At 38.5% G+C, this 24327-nt stretch overlaps 1 protein-coding gene across 1 annotated transcript in view; it reads left to right on the top strand.

The window, feature by feature from the left end:
• Positions 1–20975, top strand: part of LOC135220496 (N-acetylglucosamine-1-phosphotransferase subunits alpha/beta-like) — a 185272-nt gene extending 164297 nt beyond the window's left edge. The window contains exons 15-18 of the mRNA XM_064257634.1: positions 1529–1697; positions 8954–9135; positions 9265–9523; positions 9730–20975. Coding sequence (XP_064113704.1) covers positions 1529–1697; positions 8954–9135; positions 9265–9523; positions 9730–9801 — 682 coding nt within the window. The 3' untranslated portion in view covers positions 9802–20975. The remainder of the gene's footprint in view (positions 1–1528; positions 1698–8953; positions 9136–9264; positions 9524–9729) is intronic.
• The last annotated feature ends 3352 nt before the right edge of the window (positions 20976–24327 follow it).

Here is a 24327-nt window from a genome sequence, read left to right as displayed (position 1 = left end):
CCATGAGGTGAGAGCAGTAGCAACGTCCTTGGCGTTCCAAAAGAATATGTCTCTTAAAAATATCATTGAGACTACGTATTGGAGGTGCAATTCAGTGTTGCATCTCATTATCTGAAGGATGTGAGAGTGACCTATGAGAAGTGCTTCTCTCTAGGTCCATTTGTATCAGCAGATACAGTGCTGGGTCTTGGAGCAAAGACTGATCCTTAAATATTGTGTTTTTATCGACATAAACTCTCTTGTCAGATATGTGCTTGGTTTTTCTATTAGCAAGCTCACTGATGTCGCACGGGAGCATAGTGTCATTGCTGGTAGGGGATCAAGGGTATGTATGGCTAGTCGGGGAGTACAAAATTTTTTTTTGTATATTTTGTAAAAATGAAAGTGTAATTATGTTTCGAGTTTTTGGTTGTTTGTAAGGAGTTCGGGGATAACTCCTTGCAATCTTAGAACTAACATGGATGTTAGGATCAGTTGATCGGGATCGGTGTTGTGCTCCTTGAACAAGGTGTATTGTCATGTTAGTGGAATAGCACCCAATGACAAAGGCCTTTAGGCTCTGCCGAGTAAGTGGATAAGACCCCATTGGCAGACCCACAAGAACTCTTAGCCATAGATCAATATCTCGCTGAGGCTCTTGAGGCTAAGCAGACTCCAAGGCAGTAGCCGCGAAGTCTTCAGCCTAATAAGGTAGGAACCAAGGTTTATTAATAACTACAACATATGTTGTTTACCTGTCTATTTCAGTAGTTAGCTGTCTCTTACCCACCACCAATGGGTGCTAATCAGCTAAGTATATATCTGGCAGGGAAGTTGAATGTATAAAAATGATATTGTCATGTTACAATAAAGTTTTATACATACTTACCTGACAGATATATACGATTAATGGCCCACCCAGCCTCCCCGCAGGAGACAGGTGGAAGAGAAGAATTCTGATTAGAAAACGGGAATGGTTCCTAGTCCTGCCACCCAGGGCAGGGCGGTAGATCACCTGACCTACCGGTAGCGTGTGCCGCGAAATTTGAAATTCTGTCGGAGACGACGGAGTCTATAGCTAAGTATATATCTGTCAGGTAAGTATGTATAAAACTTTATTGTAACATGACAATATCATTTTACTTTACAATGTGATCTTGTTGGGAGGTAGAGCATGATCCTGGCATTCACAGCCTAGGCGTTAATATTTAAGTTCCATGATTTTGACACAATGGGGGAACCATTTGCATGAGTAAAGTATTGTATGTTTAATGGAAGATTTAAGAAAAACAGAAATTTTTTCTGAACATTGTAATATTACAAATATATAGTTTTAACTGTAAGATCGTGCATGTCTGTATCGGAGCTAACATACTTAGATGAGAAATCATGTTGAAAAACCTCTGTGCTATTTTTATTTTGCCCTTGTGTTATGCTACCATTATGATCCTGGTAATATTTAATTACCACTACTGTCTATGACTTAGATAACATCATAATGGACTGATTTTTCTGTAAGGAATAATTGTATTTTTAATTTGTATTTCAGGACACTGTCTGATAGAGAAATCCGAACGCTGTTGACTCGTCTCTATGACCTCCCACTCCATTATTCAACCGTCCAAGCATTCCATTATTTTGTTAAGAACTGTTCAGCAACACATCATATAAAACCTGTCCCTACTCCAGTTTATGAAAGATACAGTGACTCTGATATTGTGAGTATCAATTTAAATATGCCAGATTTAAAACATACTTTTTCCTGTGTAGATAAAAACTGTTTAGTTTTATGTCGTAGCATTCCCTGCATAATCTAGAAATTATGCTGGAGGTTTGGTATCCAGGTGGTTTATTGCTTTATGGTAGGTGACTGATAGGGTACTACTTACTCATCAGTCAGTAACCGGGCACACTCCTCAGCCTTCATCCTGTGTAAGCTGTCCATTGACTTTTGATGGTAACTGTCTAGAGTATTTCTTTGGTTGCAGATTAGTTTGTTGCTTTTTATTGCACTTTGTTGAAAGAAATGTCATTAAGTTTAATGAACTTTTGATGGACAAGATACTCAGTTAATAATATTAGCAAACTGTAGATGGATAAGATGCTGCGTTAAAAAATGTCACTTAAACACATACAAAAAGAAATTTGGTTGGAATCTCCCACTAAAATTCAATCAGAGAAATATCTAGGAGGAACTGCTGTTTTTCATCTGTCTAGGATATGTTCACCTCTAAACCTGTCCCTCAGCACTTTTTAATTTTTGTTAAAAAGTACTTAACAAAACTGAGTAATTTGTTAAAACTCGTAATGGTTGCCCATTGGATTTGTTTTAGATGCATACTGAAAATTGTAGTTAGAAGGTGGAAAGTTAAGTGGGTCAGAGACCAATGGGAATTGATAAAAATTAAGTCTTAAAATACATCGGCAGGGAGCTGAAGGGACACTGCAGTGAATTCTCACTACTACTTACTGCAGCACTCACACAAGGCATACCATATAGGTGGTACCTCCTTTCAGGGATATTGTAGCATAAGATGACTGAGATTTGTTCTGGCAAGTATATGAACCTCTGCTTTCATATACAGACAGTCCCCGCTTATCAGCAACATTGGTTAACAGCATCCCAGGTTTACGACACTTGGCTGAGGACATTGTTAACCAGATTTTCGGCACTGGTAAGCAATTTTCGGCACCAGTAAATGATTGTCAGTCTCAGTAGGCAGTTTATTGGCATCAGTGAGAGGTTTTTTGGCACTGATTAGTGCCGTAAACACCATTTATTACTGTAATTATTGTGAAGTTCTGGTTAACAATGATTTTCAGTTATCGGTGCTAGCCCGGAACAAAACCCCCATTGTTAACCGGGGACTGCCTGTGCTGTATGGAATACTCTGTGCTTACCTAGCTTTGGCTGTTCTCGACTCATCTCCGAAAAATGAAATCCTAATGCTGCCTTAGACACTCTGGGTGACCTGACGCCAACCTATTCTACCGTTTTCTTTGCAGCAGAACACACGTTTGCACGTTTTCCAATTCATCTTTCAATTTGCGTTCATGTTAATTTCCTTATATTCTGTGTGGTTGGGAGTATGAACTCCCAATTCCTAACATTTGCATAATCCTGTTTACCATTTTTAGTGTTGATATCTTCAGTTCTGTGGTGGTTATTGCTGTTGTTGTGTTCCCGAGTGCAGGACAAAGGAACGGGGGAGCGAACGTTTCCCATGGAGAGTTATTTTGTGAGAGGGGATTCCATCCCAAGTTTTTCACAGCATAGTTAAAAAGGTTTTGTGTCATTCTGTTACATTTTACTGGGTTCGAGGAAAGGGCTTGTTCAGTATCGATGTGATTGTGGTTTTTTTTTTTTTTTACCCCTACACAAGTAATAGTGAGCTTTATCTTTCTTCTCACAGTGATGGAAGAGAAAGGGAGACCCATCTCAAGTTTTTCATTATGTAATTACAAAGATTTATGTCTTGATCTGTGAGGTCTATCCGGGTTCGGGGAAAATGCTTGTTCAGTACCCCACATGTTCGTTTGTTCCGATACGTATACAACCCCTCGGTCCTTTAACAGTAGGAAGGTACTTAGCCGCAGATTGTGCCCTGGTGTGGAGGGCCGTAAGTGTGGGGCCTTTCGGTCCTCTGTTGAGGTTGACCCTCATGAGTTTTGTACTCCGTGTCGAGGGCGAGAATGCTCTCGCACCGAGACATGTGATGTCTCGAGGAGGATCTGGGAAGAAGAAGTCGAAGAGAGGAGGGAAACGCTAGGGATGGCGTTCCCCCTCACCTGCTGCTGGCAGGAAGTAGAAGCCATGCTGAGAAAACGTGCTGTGGAGATCATGTGGGATCAGTCGCCGGGCTTCTACAGTCGACTTTTCCTGGTGGAGAAGTCCTTGGGGGGGCTGGCGCCCGGTGATAGATCTCTCTCCCTTGAACCGATTCGTTCGCCAGACTCGGTTCACAATGAAAACAGCACGATCAGTGCTCGATTCCATCAGGGAGAACGACTTCATGCTTTCGGTGGATCTGAAGGACGCGTATTTCCAGATACCCATCCATCAATCCTCCAGGAAGTACCTCCACTTCATCCTCAACGGGACGGTGTACCAATTCAGGGCACTTTGCTTCGGTCTCTCAACCGCCCCACAGGTGTTCACGCGATTGTTTACGCTGGTGTCGGCTTGGGCACACTCGGTAGGGATACGTCTTTTGAGGTATCTCGACGGTTGATTAGTCCTGGCGAGCTCCCGCTCGCAGTTGCTGCAGGACAGAGATCGGCTCCTCGAATTCTGCCGCTATCTGTGGATCATAGTGAATTACGAGAAGTCAGACCTCGAGCCCAAGCAGAGGATGAAGTACCTTGGCATGCTGATCGACACGGTAGTAGGGCGAGTCTTTCCTGCAGATTCGCGGATCAGCAGGTTCAGGGAGGCAGCAGGACAGTTCCTGTCTCTACAGGAGCAACCAGCTCAGCTCATCTCTCGAGAAGCTAGTCCCTCACGGGCGTCTTCACCTGCGGTCTCTTCAGTGGAGACTAAAGGAGTGTTGGTCACAGGCAAGAGACCTTCCCTTCTTCCCCGTGTCCCTCACGGAGGAGGTGAGGCAGGGCCTAGCCTGGTGGCTGGACGACGGGAACCTCGTAAGAGGAGTGCCTCTTCGCACTCCACCCCCGGAGATGTTGCTGTTCTCAGACGCATCGACCGAGGGATGGGGCACACACCTGGAGGAGTTGCTGACTGCAGGCGTGTGGGACCATCACGACAAGCACCTTCACATCAACGTCCTGGAGCTCAAGGCAGCGTTCCTCGCTCTCCAAGAGTTCCGAGATTGTCTGGTGGGACACTCGGTGGTGTTGATGAGCGACAACACCACAGTACTGGCGTACGTCAACAAGCAGGGAGGCCTAGTGTCCCTCCCGCTGCACCAGTTGACGTTGCAGGTGCACGAGTGGGCCGTGGCACACTCAGTAGAGCTGTCAGCCCGCTACATTCCAAGCAAGAGGAAGTGGTAGCCGACAAGCTCAGCCGTCGGGATCAGGTGATAGGAGCCGAGTGGTCCCTCCACCCAGACGTGGCAGAAAGGCTCTTCAACCTGTGGGGGCGTCCAGAAAACAACAGAAAACTCCAGGTTACTCGGTTGTGCCGGACCCATGGGCAGCTGCACAGGACGCTCTTCAACACCCGTGGGACAACCTCTTCGTTTATGCCTTTCCCCCATTCTGTCTGATTCGCAAAGTGATCAGCAGGGCGCTGATCACCGCGAATCTTCGGATGATCCTGGTGGCACCCAAAAGACCTCAAGCCGTTTGGTACCCGGACCTGCTGGCTCTGCTCGCCGAAGCACCGAGAGAGATTCCACACTGGCACAACCTCCTGTGCCAGCCACACATAGAACGGCACCACCAGTTCGTCGAGTCCCTGTGTCTTCACGGCTGGCTGTTATCCACCATCTCTCGCAAGCGAGAGGCTTTTCTTGCAGCACAGCAACAGAGATGGCTGGATACCTCAGATAGTCCTCTGCAGCTGTCTACCAGAGGAAGTGATCCGTCTTCTGTGGTTGGTGTCGTGGACGGGGTCTATCTCCTCTCAGAGCCACTCTTCAGCAGGTAGCGGATTTCCTCATGTTCCTTCGCCGAGAGAAGCTCCTCTCCGTCTCTGCAGTTAAAGGATATAGAGCCACCCTGGCCCTAGTCCTTAAACTGGAGGTGTGGATATCTCCTCCTCTTTCGAGATCTCCCTCCTGATGAAGAGCTTCGAGAGGTCTTGCCCACCCAGGGAACTCAGGCCCCCGGGGTGGGATGTGACTCTTGTCCTTAGGAGTTTGACTCGCAGACCCTTCGAGCCACTCCGAGAGTCGTCAGACAGGGATCTGACCCTCAAGACCCTCTTCTTGCTGGCCCTGGCATCGGCGAAGAGAGTAGGGGAACTTCATGGTCTTTCCTTTGACGTCAAGCATTCCAGGGGATGGGGATCCGTGACGCTCTATTTCGTCCCAAACTTCGTAGCAAAGACTCAGAATCCTTTGGTCCCTGACAACCGGTTCGAATCTTTCACGATCCCCTCCCTAGAAGGACTTCACCGATACAATGGACCCCCCGTATTCACGTTCTTCGGATTCGCGGACTCACGCATTTGCGGATTTCTCTTGAGAACGTTTCCCCGCATTATTCGCAGAAAATTCGTGCATTCGCTGTATTTTTCTATGAGAAATATCCACAAATTCCTAGTTTTTTTTATCTATTTCATCATAAAATGCACTTTTTGTGATAAAACTATTAAAAAAACCAAGTATGAACATTTTTAGTGGTTTTTCTTAAGTTTTAACTAACAAAATAGGCTGTTTTTAGCGTTTTTATAGGGGTTCCAAACATTCGCGGATTCTAACTATTCACGGGGGGGTCTGGTACGCATCCCCCGCGAATACAGGGGGACCACTGTAATGATGCGGAGGAGATGCTGCTTTGTCCTGTGAGGGCGCTACGGCACTATCTGAAGAGAACTCAGCACCTCAGGCCTGAGTGTCGACGCCTCTTAGTTAGCACCGGGGTTACCAAGAAAGAAGTTTCCAAGAACACTCTTTCTTTCTGGCTGCGTGAGGTGATCAGGAGAGCGTACGACACGGATGGTAGTGACAACACCCGTACCCTTCGTCCGAGAGCCCCGAAGTCAGAGGTATTGGTCCAACCCTTGCGTTCCACAAGAACTTCTCCCTGGCGCAGGTTCTGAAGGCAGGGGTTTGGGCCAACCAGACCACCTTCACTTCATTCTACCTTCGGGATATTACCCACAGGTCCTTGGACACTTTTTCCTTGGGACCCATGGTGGCTGCTCAACAAGTTGTGTAGTCTACCCAGCACCGGAGCGGACAGAACAGCATCACATCCTTGTGTGACTGCATGAATGGACAAGTGAAAGAGAGTGTGACTGGCTTCTCTTCTTCCTTCGTTCTTCTCCTCTACCTCTGTGCAGAGGGCCGCGGTCATCACTACGCTGAACAGGAGACCGATGCAGGTAAGCTACACAACTGAGCTCCATCCTATCCCTTTCAGTAGGGATAGGAGTGTTTATCCGCCAGGTGGGGGGGGGGGGAGTGGAAGCCAACAAGAGACAAACTCATGACTTCATTTTGGCTTTTGAAGTAGGAACTAGTTCTTGCCTTTTGCTATTTATAAGAGGTACGCTTGCCTCCCTCTTATAAATTTGGTCCAGAAGTCTGACCACTGATCCTGCGGTGCACACCCCGATCAGCTGGGCAGAGGCTAGGATCCCTCCCTCTGCTCTTACGACCAGGGAGGGAACCAAGGTAGGACGAACGCCAGTCTGTTCATAAGACTCAGATTCCACCCACCAAGAAGTGAGTCTTCCTATTGTTAAAGAACCGAGGGTTTGTATACTTATCGGAACAAATAACAATTTGTCAGAAATTGTATTTTTCCTAACTATACAAACCTGAGGTCCTTTACACATAGTCCCACCTCATACCACCCCTCACTCTGTTTTTCCTGGGTCTAAAGCAAAGTGACTCCTCTCCTCGCAGTCGAGCTGACCGCCAACTGCCGGACAAGTAGTTAACTACCGAACCCCCTTGTTCGAAGCTTACGACCGGTTCAGCTGCCTCTAAGTACCTTCCTATTGTTAAAGGACCTCAGGTTTGTATAGTTAGGAAAAATACAATTTCCGACAAATTGTTATATTTCTTTTCCCCACACCCGAGCGTTAGCAAGCTTCCCTTTTCTTCCCATGGTGATGGAAGAGAAAGTGAAACCCCAAGTGCAAATTGCAGAGACAAGGACTAAATCTGCGAAAAATTCATGTCACCTGTAGGCGTTGATATACCTGGTCAAAGCTTTGAGAGCCTACCTTAAATGTACTGTACAGCCCCCAACAGACTAGTTGGTCATAGATTGCTCTTAAGTACGGGTCAAGAGAAGACAGAGGTGTCAAGGAATATTATCTTCTGGCTGAGAGAGGTAATTGGGAGAGCATAATGTATGGAAGGTAAGGAAGACCCTACCCAAGCAAGAGTCAGAGCTCACAACATCAAAAGACTAGGTCTGTCAGTGGTGTTTAAGAAGAACCACTCAGTGGGGCAGGTCCTCTGGTCTGGGATCTGGAAGAAGTAGATGACATTCACCCTTTTCTATATAAAGGATGTAGCACCCAAGACCTAAGGTACCTTCTCCTTGGGTCCTTTAGTAGCAGCCCAACAAGTCATCAGACGATATAGAGCCTTAAGAGAGCTCCATTTGGAGGGGAAGGGGTCATCAGCTACATTATGAAGAAAAGTGAGTATATCACATCAGCTTACACCCTTGCGAGTCCTTGGGGGTATTAAGGGTAACGTTCCTGCACGTGTACCGAGAGATTGTCCTCCCACCTGGTTGAGGCTCCATTTATGAAAGCATACTGTGTTGGAACAAATACCAAATTGGAGATTAACATTTATTTTTCCAAATACACGAACCTACGCTTTCACATAGATTAAGTTACCCTCCTCATACCACCCCATGTAATCTCGATCTCACACTCCTTCTAGGAGGTTGAGTAGAGCTGCCTACTGGCTGTCTCAGACAATGGTAGAAGAGGTCGGCGTCAGGTCAGCCCACATAACCCAGGTAGCGTTAAGATATTGTTTTTCAGAGATGAGTCGAGAACAGCCAAAGCTAGGTAAGCGCAGTGTACTCCATATATGACAGCATAGGTTCGTATGTTTGGAAAAATACAAATTTGTTTTTGAGTAGGTATGTATTATCTATTTTGAGGAAAAGGCATTCAGAATGTGTCATGTAGGTTTTCATCCTCAAATATGATTCCTGAAATTTTTTGTACTTTACACTTTCCTGCTTCCTGCAGTCTTTTGGGAGCTGAGAATTGTTATTGTTTGTCCAGTATGTTTGTGACTTTACTTAGTTAGCTTTTATCAATCAAGGTATGATATTGTTTACAAACTAATATTATTTCTCTTTTTGACAGCCTACTGTGAGTTTAGAGCTTATACTTTTGTGTGAACCTTTGAGGAATCTCCTAAACAAATTAGAAAAGGTCAGCAAATACAGGTACTCACAGCTGTCTGATGATTCTGTCCAGTTCAAGATGATAACCTCAAATGTTTCGGTTGTCGTTCACATGTTGGATGAAGTTCGCAAGCATCCAAAGTAAGATTTCATGATCTTTTATTCTGTAGAGAAATAATTTTTTGAAAATCCATATACTGTAATGTGTATTTTATATTTTGTTGTGAAGTGATGTATTGTGGATGTACACAAACCTGTTTTATTTTCCAGAAAATTTGTTTGCTTGAATAGCAATCTGGATCCCAAGAGCAAGGACAACGAATTAATTCATGCCCTTGTCCAGGATACTTATGAGTCTCTGTTCCCTGTGCCTTCAACATTTGAGTTGCCAATGAACTATCGTAATCGATTTTTGTACGTGAAAGAATTGCAGTCATGGCGGAGATGGAGAAACTTCATACGGGCTCTTATCTACGCTTGTCTCGCATCCCTTATCTTTTTAACTGTCATCAACTTTTTCAGTGCTGAGGTAAGCAGCGTATGTTATCCCCCTTTGAATTCTGATATTTTAACTGCCAATTTTATCAATAGGAATCTTATTTTTATGGTATATTTGTAATTCTGACTCACTGAATGTATATAAGGCAAATATTCATCTAAGTAGATGGTGCATTGTAGTATAAAGATTACTGAAATCAAAGTCTTTTTCACCTTTAATCTTGATTACTTCAACAGCTGGAGAATTTGCGCCGCAGATGGTGCAGGAGACGACGAAGACGAGATGGGTTTGCTGGCGTGAGGGTATAGTAGGCTATTGTAAATAATTTTGTATTTACAGTTTTATATATACAGGCTATACTACTATATTTTTATTGGCTTATTGTACAAGTCTTAATTTTTCATAGTACAAATATGGATGGTTGTTCGTGTGATTTTTTGCACAGTTTGATGCTTGAGGTGTATGTTATGTGATAAGTCGATCTTACTTTTTTAAGGATTTATGTATTCCTAACATAAGAAATCATGCTTTTGGTGACATTTTTTTTTCATCTCACATTCCAGCAAGAAACACTGTAGATTTAGTAGCTGATGAAGAAAAAATTGTTGTTACATGAAGTATTTGAAACAAGCTGCTTGTATTGATTCAGGCACATAGGACTATGAAGTGTAATGTAACTTGATATGCAAGTTAAAACTACTTTAGTGTATAGATGGTAAACAAACAAGCAAATCTACTGGCTTGTTAATCTGTATTTTAATGGAGTAATTGCTTCTCAGTACATTACGTCTACTATTAAAGTTTTAGCCACAAAGGTTTCTGTTTGTGAGTGAAAGGTCGACATAGTCATTTTCATTGAACAGAGAATCTAAGAGTCTTCAGTTTGTATGATATGTATTCAGTTGTTAAAGGAAAGTACCTTAGGTATATCCTCAGTTAACCAGATAATCATGGTCTGGATTTATGACAGTTTTAAATGTTGTGCTCACATTATTTTTTTTTTTATTGCATTGAATATTGACCAAAATTTGCAGTATATTATTTCAAACTAACTTTTGCCAATTTATATGCTTTCGTGCCAGTAGTACGTATTTGGTTTTCTGTATTCTAAGCTTTTCATTGATTTATCAATATCTTTGCATTAATGGCACAAGAGTTGTTGTTATACTGAAAGTAGTAAATCAGTCGAAGGAATCTTACATGGAGTATGAGTTGATGAGAAAAATAACATAATTTTATTGTCTTAGTTGTACTGTCTCTTCAAACCTTATAATGGTTGGAGAAATATTGACACAAACTGGTAAGGCAGGATTTTTGTAAGTTCCTGATGGAAGGGAGTTTTGTTCAGCAGAATGCATTCAATAAAAACGTAAAGGTCAGTGTTTAAGATGCTTGTGTGGCCAATTGCTTAGTAGTAGTAGTGTGGTGGGATGGGCCTTCTATACACACTAGCTCATGAAAATAGTTTTTGTTGCCATTGCATGATAATGGTCTTTGTATTGCTCTAATAACAGAGTGACAAATAAATAGGTCCTGGATAAGGTAAGTTTCTTTTAGTCAAATTATACCCATAAAATGAGGACAATATTCCATAAGATCGAGCTTTTTGAAGAATGATTGACAGTCAGATTCTGAAGAGCACTGTGCACTGTAATGAGACAGATAGAAAAAGTTGGAAGACCTGTTTTTCCCTACTCCAATTCTGTTAAGTATGATATACTATTATGTAAATGCAAAATATGTGCCTGGACCAAAATATTTGCAGGAAGAGCCTGATAGGGCTGTGATTTTAGGAAGCAAGAGGTGGTAGGAGAAGAAACATGTTAGAGGACATGTTCAATGAGCAGTGGAACCTTAGTAGCTTTGATATTAGTGCACAGTATTTTACAACTGAATACTCAGATGATATTGTAAGGTTTCTGGAATGTGTCACTCTTGGGTAAAAACAAAATTGGTGATATATTCAGAACTACCTCTTTATACTGTATGAATATCCAGTTGTGAAATATATTTGGTAAAGAGATGAAAAGCTGTTAGTATCAAATCAAACTAACAGAATGTAAATTTTTAATAACATAATAATGGGCAAGTTCTGTCAGTATTTAGTGCAATGTGAAACTAAGTTTTTTTATTCAATGTGTTAAAAATCAAGCTTTACATTTAACACTGAGCGAGGCGAATCTTTGTATGTAAGCAGAAATTATAGGTTGTGTAAGTACATTGTTTATAAAATGTAATGCAGAATTTATTGATTTTTATCTTAGTACTATTTTTTATCAATGTTTATGAAATGTAATGCAGAATTCATTGAATTTATCATAGAATTGATGGCAATAAAAATGAGGAAGCGCAGACTTGCTTTGACTTATAAGCAACAATACAAACATTTATCTGTCTACACATACAAGTTACAAATTTCGAGAAATAAGAAAAAAATTAACATTTTATTTTCCAAGTGGAATGCACAAATAAACAAATTACAAATAACTTACATATGTACTTAAGGTATTAAAGATATACTCAATCAATTTTGAATGCAATCTACATAAGTAAGAGGTAATACTACTTATTTTATATGGATTTTCACCATAATACATAATTCCTTTTCTAATTTGGTCTGATAACTGGAAACTGGACTAGTCGTTTAGAGTTCAAGGACTGTCTGCACCATATTTCTGAACATTATTTTTTTCCCTTCATTTATGAACCATGTTTTGCTGATTCAGTATTTTTTTCATTAAAGTTACTGGGATGTTAAAAATGATTATCATGATTAGTTTACAAAGTAATATGTATATGCTTCATGTTTACTGCACGTTAAATGTAAAAGTTACTGGGAACGTGGAATTTTGAAAAATTTTGGAAGGCATAAGTCAGCTATGAATCCTAATTTTTGTGAGCAGAATAAAAGTTTTTCAGCATTACTGTGTTCCGTAATCTTATTAATACGTACTGTACTTTGTGTTATGTAATTTTTCTAGCTATCTAATTTTTTACCTATTTGGTGTAATTTTAAGTGATGATATACTGTTGTGACAGCCATGTGTTTTATCATATTGCTCTCCATACTTTTAGATTTATTCACACTTTTAGTTTGCTGAAGTGTTTCACTCATTTTGGTATTTTAACTGAATTGCATATTTTAAATTGCTATACTGTGATAATATGTTCTGATATTTGATACTCTTCAAATCATGATTACTGATAAGTTATCATCACTGCAGCTGGAACTGAATGAAATTTATATGTAGATTGTTTCTGGTAGAAATCATTCCTAGAACAGTTTTGACAACTGGGATGGGGATGGTGGAAGTGGATTTGTTAGTACATTGCCAGATAGTGCTCGTGGTAGCTATCAGAAAATAAAGCAGGCTTTTTTTTTCAATCATAGTAAGCCAGGAAAGAGAAAGCAAAATATCTGCACTGGAGCAAGTTTTGATAGGGAAACTCAAAACTAAGTGATGCTTATTTTGGAAGAGCTTAATGTAGAACTTCCAAGCTATCCCTTCTTAGGCATCTGGTCTAAAAAAGATGCAGGAAATTTGCAATTTTTATATTTTTTTCCAATTACAGTTAATTACATCTAGAAGGTGAATGCTCAGTCGTTGGAAAGAGTATCAAATGCATTAGTAGTGTATTGTACATTATTTGACTTTGAACACATCAGTTTCTTTTCATAATACTCTTTGCCCACTTGTTGATGTACATTTTAGCTTTGCTTCCCTTATCAACCCAAGATAAACCAGTTCTTTCCTCCATGTCCCAGTTTTTCTCAGCGTGTAAAATGAATCCTGGAGAGTGTAATAGAAGACAGCAAAATTCTTTAATGTTATTTTAGAAAGTTTCAAGAGACCTGTCTTTGACCAGTTATGTATAGTATCATCAAACTTACAACGATTAGACAGCTAGCTGTGTTTTGCCATGAAACTGAATATGGTTTGTGTACCATAGCAGAGAAATAGGGAGGTATGCATACCTAATTATGTTAACATTTAAGCACCAGTGTTATTTTGAGTGATCATGAAATGTTTTATGCCATGTATATTGTGCAAATTATTTAACCTTTCTAGTTTTGCTCATATATATATTTTTTTTGCTATTCCATAGGAACTTTTTACTCAAGTATGTTCATTTATTTGACATCTGTCATTTATATCTGCTGATATCGTTTCAAGTTTGTCATGTTGTCATGTCAGTCCTCTGATTTGAGTGTGAATGTTTTTTTTACATATTTAGCGTATTTGTTTTCTTTAGTGCGATAGTGATGATGACTCTCCTTTTGAACAGAATTTTCCCCTTATTTTACAGAGGTTTTAGATCAATTTTTTTAGCTGCTTGATATTTTATATTAAAGGTATCAAAATATATTATTGAAGGAATGATCGTGTAAATTAGGTATCATTCCAAAACTCTTTTATTTGATAATTTTGTTAAAAGACCTTAATCTTAACTGTGCTTGCTGTTAATTTTTCACCATGGCAACAAATAGTTACATTGACCCCCGTGCTTGGCTCTTGGCTCCAAATATACCAGTGCTCTCTAGTTTCACTCATAGACCAATTCTGCACAGTGACAGTCTGTGATAATCTGTATGCAACAAGGAGTGAAGCCATCAAATCTGCCATGAAATGTGGACAGACCTTTGGACCAGGTTTTGCCTGAAAGCCAATTTGGAATATTTTATCTATACCACCATACATAGTCCCAAGACCTTTCTCATTGTCTCACAGAAATCATAGCTATATTGTACAGTGGATCCCCCGTATTTGCATTCTCAACATTCGTGGATTTCTCTATGAACTATATCTACCCATTATTCGCTGGAAATTCAGGTATTCGCAGTATTTTTCTATGAGAAATCCACAGATTCCTTTTTTTTTTTTTTTTTTTTTTTTTTTTTTTTTTTTTTTTTTATCATCTTCATCATAAAATGCATTTTTTTTTATATAAAACTATTAAAAAAAAAACAGGTATAAACATTTTTAGTGTATTTTTCTTGAGTTTCAAGTAACATAATAGGCAGTCAACTATTCGCAGGTTCTAGCTATTCTGGGTGGAGTCTGTTAACACATCCCCCACAAATACAGGAGGAACACTGTATTGCTTATACTACAGTAATATATCTTCACGATAATTTCTCAAGTTATAGGCTAACCCTCTTAGGTTTTTCTTTTGTATATTGACAAGTCCAAGTTTTGGTTCCTATGAAGTTTATATAGGATATTTTGTTTACTCATGTAATTCTGGGGAAATTGCACTTTTGCCATAACTCATTAATGTTTGATTTTCATGTAGAATTTAGGGTCATTACTCAAACATTGGGAGACTTGGGCTTCTTTCTTACTATGAAGTCATTTCTCTATTCTATTGTTATTGGAGTGTTTTGTGCTTGCTGAATTTCATCTTTTTATATTTAAAAAGTTACCATTGCACTTAATTTCATTGTTTGGTAACAGAGTTTTAGTTGTAATTGTATATCATCTATATAATTTATGAAAAGCTTCTTGAAGAGTTCTTTTAAGTCGGTTAATTTTCTTTACTGTATTCAAAAGTTTTAATAATTCAGAATGCAACCAATGGTAGATCAGCAATACATGACAGGATCTGCATCTTAACATAAGATGAAGGATGCCTTCCTGAAGTGTTATATAATTCCCTACTTGGTATGTTACCAATTCTCAAAGACAAATATCGGCTATAATTCAACATTTTTACAAGGAAATTTCATTGTAGGCAAGAGTAGACCAACAATTTTTTTTCTTTCTTTTTTTTGCATTTGGTAGTCATGGGAAACAGAATTGTTTTCCCAGAATTGATATTTTTTTGGGGGGGATGTTTGGGGGGGCCACATATCAGATATCTGAAAAGCAATGACCAAATCTTTGATCTCTTGTTTTATTAGGGCTTGTTTTTCTGTACCAAGTTTGTGATATTTCTCATTCAGGATCAGGAACTCGATCAAGCTTTTCACCCTTTTTCCGAATGATGCAGTCAACCATATTGATATCTTCACTCAAAGAATGATGAATTTAATACATTTAGTGTCTTTTTTTAAGGTGATTGAATAAAGTACAAGATTTCATGTCATAATATGCAATTTGTATCCTTATAAACAAATAATTAAAAATGCAATGTGGTGTTCATTTAATCACATTAAACCTCTTATGAGCTTGAACACTGAAAAGCTACATTTCATTTTAGAATCAGCCCCTATTGAAATCAGCCTGAGGAAACACTCAACTTCATATGAGAGTGGGAAAGAATTCCACAAACATTTGAGGAAAATAAGCAAAAATTAGATAAGGTGAAAGGATATTTAGGGGGAATACCAGTTACAATACTATGCTTTACGTGGAACATTGTAGTTAGTACTTAAGAGTCTTTGCATAGACTCCAGCTGCATTATTCTTTTCCATTTACTTGTCAAGTAATGCCCTTCATAGCGAGCTTACTAACATTTTTGTCGAATAACAATTTCTTGTTCAAAAACAATACCTTGGTAGCCATAGGAATTTCTGTCCACTGTTCATTTGTGTGATTAATCAAATTTAGAACTTTGGATGCATATTCATGAAAGATCTTGATGGTTTGGATATATGATAAGGAGGGATGAGGAAAGGCTACTCAGAATAGTAATCAATATGGAAGCAGGAGATCAAAGGCTAGTAAGAAAGTATATGTAAATCATTACAGAAAAAGGGGATGATAGAGACTTAAGCGAGATAGGAATTCAGACAATTGCTCAAGACTGAAGATTGTAGAGAAAACTTTTCACGACCAGCCTTACGATAGGATAATGGGGTGTAACTGTGGAGGTGACACTTTGAAAGGCTTGACTTGAGAATATTCTCAGCAGAAAGACTTTTAAAGAGTTTTGGTAAATTATCGAATATGTTGATTTTGCCAAGATTTCTTTATTTTATAATCCCTGTTATAAAAGCAAATATAATGATTGTCAAAAAATCAAGATAGGCCTCTTAGTGGCCACAGCATTAGGCTACTGTGATATACTATTGTTAAATGTTAGCAGTGGAACAAAAGTTGCTTGTTAATGGAAAAGTAGTCTTGTTTAGGAAATGCATAATACATAAGATTGCTTTTTATGTTAGATAAGTCATTTCAGTTTTTTGTAATACATTTATATTAAATGAATGGCCATGTGAAGCAGCCTTTTCATCAAAAAAGACCGAGTCAACAATGACAATTCAGGTCTTTAATAAAAAGAATCTTTTGATGACCAAGGAATGTACCAGTGGCATGGGAACTATACCACATTGTTTGTTTTTATTGTGTTTTGTAATGTATATGGTTATGGTAATGTGTACTAAACAATAATTCCTGTTAGTAATATGTTGATTAATGAAGTAATAATAATAGGAATTGTAGTAAGTTTTTGGTTTATGGTGAAGCTTTTCTTGTGTTTTATTTATGTGTTCTGTGTGGCTTTTATGCAAATATCTGGAGAATTTTTAGAATACTGCATATTCAAACTGAGTGATGGGTGTGTATGTGGTCAAAACATTGTAAGCTTCTATAGTAATCAAAAAGCTCTCATTGACGCTGTTATACTTTTCAAAGACAGCAAAAGTGATTTGGGCATATACTTTTTGGTTATTTTTCTTCTTAAGCTTTCTTGCTTTGGTATACGTAAATACATTGGCGAGATTAGAATGCTTGCCTGCTAAAAAATCTACCATCTGGACTTAAATAGCAGAAACTCAATGTTGGAAGGCTCTCATTGTACTTATTGGGGATCCAAGAGGTTGCAGTAAACTTATGCAGAGATTCATAAGTAGAAAAATAAATTTCGTTCCACCCAAGGCAAGAATAACTAGAAAAGATGCAACAGTTCATCTGTTGTTCAAACAAGAGACACTCATAATGTAGTTTATTCAGGGACATCTGCTTTGTTTGTATGTTTTGTCAACTTAATGAAGTACACACTTTTCGTGGACAGATGACTTAATTAGAGCTTAAGTAATTGTGTGTGTGCTGTACGAGCTTTCATCTTGGTCAAAGTAGATATGCTTTTTTTTATTATCACTATGACCTGTCAATATTCCCTTTGTTACCTTACTTTGTAAATCAGTTTATAGATGGTTTACATTATTGACAGTATAATCAAAATAAATGTTAGAACAAGTAGGCATAATTCAGATCCCACTTGAAATGTTTATACAAAGTTACATTTTCTCTAAAGATTTAACAGTATTTGCAAAACTTTTTCTGGTGGTGTTTTGATAATACTACTGTATATATAAACCCTCTTCAAGAAAGATTTTGACACTACTGTGTATGCAAAACTTTATTTTATTGACAGGTACGTTTTATTTTGTAACTGACCCTCTTGGTTTCTGGGTTAGTGGTGATTGTCAGTATTTCATAATAGTATGTACTGTTGGTATTTTGGTGATTTAGCACTGGAGAATACTATTGAATGTTGTTTATTTTTTATGGCCATTAAAAGAAAAACTTGAGATGGTGAACTTAAGTTTAAAAAAATATTTAAGTTCATAAGGATATAGTGCAGATCTGGAAGGGGTACAAGGTAGTATTGAAAAAATATACACACCTGGAAGGAGTAGGTGAAGTCTATGTGCAAGAGAGAGAGAAAATGCTTGTCAAGATTAGATTGAAGATGGACAAGATGGAAAATAATGAAGAAATTGCTAGAGAAACATTATAGTACTACAATGTTATGTAATTCTCATAATATCTTGAAATGCTGTTCAGCTTCAACACTGTTCCATTGCAGTCTCATAGAAATTTTAATTCAATTTCTATTTAATTTCAAAACTCCACAATGGTGAAGTTTAATCATAGTGTGCCTAATGATACCCATTATCAGAATGTTATAGGTTGCTCAATTTTCAAGGTTATGTGGATTTAATTAAAGTAAGAAATATGTAAATGCTTGATGATAGGAAAGTTGTTTGGTAGGGGTTTAAAATTACATGTAAGTGTTTTGTTTTGATATTTGTTAATACTCTGACTTTTGTCAAATGTGAGAATGTTTGATGCCAGGTTTTCAACTTGGGTTATTCTCAGTTCTTATATAGTATTTGTGAATTATGACAGTATGTCTCCGTTACATAATTCTATAATAATTACTTTGCAAGCAGTTCATGTATTGTTTTCAGAAGAGGTACACTGGGTTGTGAAGCGTTGAAAGTTTTATGTGACAATTTCAACTGCATTTTGTAAACATTTTACAACAAATCATCTTTTTTCTGGTGTGTTATTTGTTGACAATAGGTGGTGATTAGTGAAGTGCTATAATTGTTTGCCATTTTTTAAGGCAAAATCTGTTCTCTATATCGTAAAAGGATTTTTAAAAGAAACAATTTTGTGGAGATTTGTTGAAATATGTATTGAGGGTATTTATAAATGAAAGGAGACCTTCTCTTGCCTTTTCTTTTTACGGTGGATTATGGTATTTTTTTCGGTCTCACTACAAAAGTCTTCTCTGATTTACCGTACTGTCTTTTTGCCATTTGCTGTGAACAAGTATACTTTGTACAATGGACCTACAGCATAAAGTGGAAAGCATTCCTGGCCATAGCTCATAAAGCATCAAGTAGTACAGTACATAGTTTGGACAACTATATTTGGAATAAGGGATGTTAATCCTCAACTGAACACAGAGCATCTGTTTATCATACGAAGGACGTGTTCAGAACCCGTTTGCTTTTTTTCAAAAGTAGCATTTTATTTACCTTTTGAAATATTTGGCAACTATTTTAATTAAAATTCCATCCATGAACAGCAAGACCTGTATATTAAAAGCACTGATAAGTTTACTTTGATTAATTTTTATTTCTTTCATTTTAGCCAGCAAAAGATTTTAATAAAATAAATTCACTCAGTTTCTTAGTTGATATTGACCTTTGTGGTTATAAGTCATCTGTAACCCCATTTGCTGTGTGTATATGAGCTGTGTTGAAATTTCTTTGCAGAATCCCATCATGGTTTTTTGTGTATCAGTTTCCTTTGAAATCTAGCCTTCACTTGCAAGATCAATTAACTTTGGTAGAAAGATCAGCTAAGTACTTTCAGTTGTGTACACTTTCAACAGTAGTAATCCTGTAAGAAGTGCCACCCACTCCCCAAAAATTCATGGAGACCTTAAACCTAGAACAGTAATTGCAACATGAAACCACAAGCCATACAACCTATGGTGCTTGAATATCCTGTGAAATACACAAAGTCCAGAATCAACAATTTTGTCAGGAAGGTTCTCACTACTTCGAATGAGTGTCCCAGTTCCATGTTAATAACAGATATTTAAACAAGGTGATCAGGACTTTGATGAACCTCTGGTACAACAAAGGAAGTGTAGCTCAGATTCTTCGCAGTGATGCCATTATCAAGCTTACTTCCCTGCAATTCTTGCACCAGAATTACAGGCAGCATGATGAGACCCTTAAATGTATCATTGATGTAACTGTCACACCTACAGCATAGTTCAGGAACAGCTTATCCTCCCCACTACCTGAGGCAGGTAAAAGCACTTGCCTTCGTTTCCTGCATCTCCTGTGATAACCCTACCAACTAACCTCAAGAACATCAAAGTTAACGTGTCTAAAACTACTTTCTTTCCTCGGAATCCTCATGTCTATGTAGTGTACTACCTTTCATACATTTTCATTGCTCAGCACAATTTTGTGTGGGAAATGTCTGGGCCTTAAAAAAATTGGAGGACCTATGGATATCTGTGTTTCAGACAAATGTTATTTGCTATTTACATACACTGTATTCTGTATGAAATTGTGGTAATCTGAAGCTCCACTTTGTCTTACATCTGACCTCAACAGAATTTCACTGATATGCTGCCCCATTTCAATAAATTTGCTTATTTAGCATTGTTGGTCACTGGTTTCCATTTTATTGGTAAATTAGGTGGTACCTTCCTGCTCCTCCAGGTTGCTCTCCACATATATAGTAATCTGTGCTCATGTTTGTGGGTTTTTCTTCAGTCCAGGATGGAGTTGCTATTAGTGCTGCTGATTAAGGCACTTGTAAAATAAGGAAAACATGAAACAATTTACATATCTCTATATATCTAAAGAGACACATGATCTTATTCTTATTATTCAGATTCATTATAGTTTTATATTTCACAAAGGGAATTTTATGTAACTTTACAAATCAACCGTATTCATCATTCATATTGGCAGGCATTGCAGTTAGGCCATTGAATAATGGCATCAGAATGGCTGCTGTCTAGAAACAGCTTGGTAGGTCAGGCCATCAAATGTATTTTTGTACTGGAATTGTATTATTATCATTTTTAACCAATGAGAGATGAATGACTGTTTTATTACTGTATTTTGTTTCTGCGAGTGTAATATTTATCAAGTGTATTTAGTCAATTTATGGTTTTATTGGCATCTCATAAATTCTAGTCATTTAATGAGAGGTTGCAGTGTTGTAGGTTATTACTGAGGTTTTTCTGGTAATAAATTTTGTTTATTTAATGAAACTTTTTTTTTTTTATCCCATTAGCTGTAATCTGTAACATATATGATACCATTGCAGAAATTTCTGTCATGAGGCATATCTCTGGTTTATAGGTACTAACTTGTCGGCTTTAGCACAACATCCGGTCTTGGGTTGTAGTTTAATCTGATTTGGAGTTTTATCACTCTGACTTCGACTTCAATATGATGACACATAGCAATAACATTCAAAGGGCGTTCAATTAGTGATGCAAATTTTTTTCCCCCCCTCAAAGCATAGGTTGTTTTATTCTGGGTTTAAATGTACCATATTGTTCCCCAATATAATCTCACCCTAAACGTGAGAGCCTGTATGCCTTTATGGTTCCATCCTACGGGTCCTTGTCTCAGCCAACGTCTTGCTTCATCAAATTCTTAGATAACTTCCTCGTTGCTGTACTGCTTTCCTTGGAGTCCATCCCTGAGAGGTCCAAAGAGATGTAGTCGAGTACAAATATGGTTTAACCCTAAAAAAATTGCTAGAGAAGGTTTTTCAACTGTTTCTGGATTCATGTGATGTGTAGAATGACATACTAAAAGTCTACCAAAATGCAAGTACTACAAAACTGTGAAATCCAAGATGGCCACCAATACATAAAAAAAGTGTAATTAACTTCCTTAGGATTCACTCTACGATGATAGATAAGATGTCTACACCTAGGTTTTATGGGTCAAAGAATATACAATGGAAACAGTCAAATTTCCTTTTAATCATCAAATAATGAAATACAAGATGGTATCCAATAATGGCCACTGATATGCAGATATATCCTAAATTAACTGTATATCAAATATCAATATATACAAAACATACAGTAACTTAACAGTACAAGTGGTACCTCGAGATACGAAAGGCTCAACTTATGAAAAACTCGAGATACGAAAGCTGACACAAAAAATTTTACTGCTCTACATACGAAAAGTTTTCAAGATACGAAAGGTTTCTGAAAGTCCGAGATTCGCCTGATAACAATTTTGAAACTCGCGCCGCGCGCCCCCATCTTAGTTCTAGTAGACTCGCCACCATCCTCCTGCTCTTCCATTGGATACTGATGCTAGCCAAGCCATGAGATCCTTCTCTCCTATTGGACAGCATCCCTCCCATCATGCATCTTACGTGGTGGCGTGCCTTCGCTCGGCCACTTCGCACCTGAAGCTTTATCGTACGCATGCGGCATTCGTTCGGTCCAACGATTTCGTTTAGTATCGTAAATTCGTTAGTGATTTCATTGTGCTACTTTATCGTGTTGTGAGAACCTAATTAGAATACGTACTACATACGTAACTTAATTACGTACAGTACATATAGTCATGGGTCCCAAGAAAGTTGCTGAAGTTCACAGAAAGAAGAGAATGCTTTCTATGGAGACAAAAATGGAGATAATAAAAAAGTATGAAGCTGGCTTGCGGTTGAGTGTGACCGCTAAGGAATACGGCCGAAATCCGTAGACAATAGGCACCATCCTTAAGCAGAAGGAAGCCATCAAAGCAGCTACACCTTCCAAGGGCATGACTATTTTGTCCAACAAGAGGAGCCATGTGCATAATGAAATGGTAAGGCTGCTTCTTGTATGGATCGAGGACAAAGAAATCGATGGCGAATATGATAACCGAGACGGCAATCTACCAGAAGGCCAGCGCTATTTTCTGCGATTTGATTGCCTACCGAAGACGACGGCGGAGAGGGGACATCAACGGCAACCCCAGAGTTCAAGGCTTCTCATGGGTGGTTCGAAAAATTCCGTAAATGGACTGGCATCTATTCGGTGGTGAAGAAATTGAAATTACGTAAAGTATAAAAAAGTAAAAATAAATGTAAAAATCAAAAAAAGACAAAATAAATTTTATTTTAAGTTTTTTGTAAAGTTAAGTGTTACTGTTTTGTTAATGTGTTTTGTAAAGTTTAGTTTGTTTTTCTGACATTTTTTTATGTGTTTCGTAAAGTTAAGTGTACTTATCTGCCGTTTGTCCTCCTCCTCCTCTGCCGCCACTTTTGGAGATAGCCTCACTCGAAAGGTAAGCTTCCACATTTTACGTTACAGTAACAATATTTCTTGTACACTAATATACACTTTATTTACAGGTTTTGCATTTTTATTATTAAGTTACTTATTGAAGGGTCCAAATTGTTGTAGTATTTCATTGTTTATAGGTCAATTTACCTTTACTATTATGAAATTTACTGGGGTGTTTTTGGAGGGCTTGGAACGGATTAGCCATTTTACATGTAAAATGTGGTCCAAGATACGAAAACCTCATGATACGGAAGGCGCCTTGGAACGGATTAATTTCGTATCTCGAGGTACTACTTACATCACTTATGAAACTAGTGTGTTTGGTTGCTACCAGTCTTAAAAGTCTAAACTTAATAATATGATAATCTTACTATCTATTAAGTGCATGCATATTTCATTAGCAGTGTTAATACATAGACTCTAATTGATACTCCTCATCGTCCTCTTCACTGAATTTGACATGATTGTATGGATTATCACAATTTTCTAATTGGCATTGTCCATAGGCAGGTGTACATGGTAATCCATACACCTTACAACTACACCGCGATGATCAGCAGGCAGATTTGCAGTTACAATGTATTATCTTTAACAGATTGTCTGGAGCTGCATTCATATCTGACATTACTGGTGTTAACTTATTGTCCTTTATCTTCCAACCCCAGTTCAACACATCCATGTCACTCTCCTTCCCAATCCACACCATTATATGGTAATAAACTGAGAGAATGAAATTTGGTGGAAGACTGTTGGGGGTAGATGTTCCGGTGCTGCAAAAGATTTTGAGGACACAATTTTCTTGGACAGGGTACTATGCCACAAAGATGTTGGTGACTCTGCACCCTTCCCACCAAATAGTACAGCCATTACCTTGGCTCCAGTGTGTTCAATTACTTTTTGTTCTTGGTTTGGAGAGAGGAATTGATCAGCACAAGATTGCAACACAGAATTACCTATGACTAAAAAGCGTGGATGAAAAGCAGCTGAGAGCATATCTTACAAGTGTGTAATGTTAATGAATCACATATCATGTCTTGCTTGGAGACAAGCTGAGCTGTAGGGCAGCTTACTTGAGTGAAAGAATTTGGGTACGTAAGCGTTCTAACCGAGAGATCACTCGTCTTGTCGTCAAACATGTACATTCGTTTGTACGGATGTTACAGGTCTAATAGACCAAGGCACTTGCGAAAGTCACATTCCTTTTGGTGAGCACAAAGAGGTCAGGTGGTACACGCCAAGTGTCGGGAGAGAAAACCCCCATCATAAAGGTATGACACATATTTTGTAAGACTTAGAAAACCGTTACCTTTGAAAAGAGAGA

The sequence above is a fragment of the Macrobrachium nipponense genome, chromosome 2 (genome assembly GCF_015104395.2).
Source record: "Macrobrachium nipponense isolate FS-2020 chromosome 2, ASM1510439v2, whole genome shotgun sequence".
Taxonomy (NCBI): domain Eukaryota; kingdom Metazoa; phylum Arthropoda; class Malacostraca; order Decapoda; family Palaemonidae; genus Macrobrachium; species Macrobrachium nipponense.
Note: the sequence above shows the minus strand (reverse complement) of the source record. Positions and strands in the feature narration are given on the sequence as shown.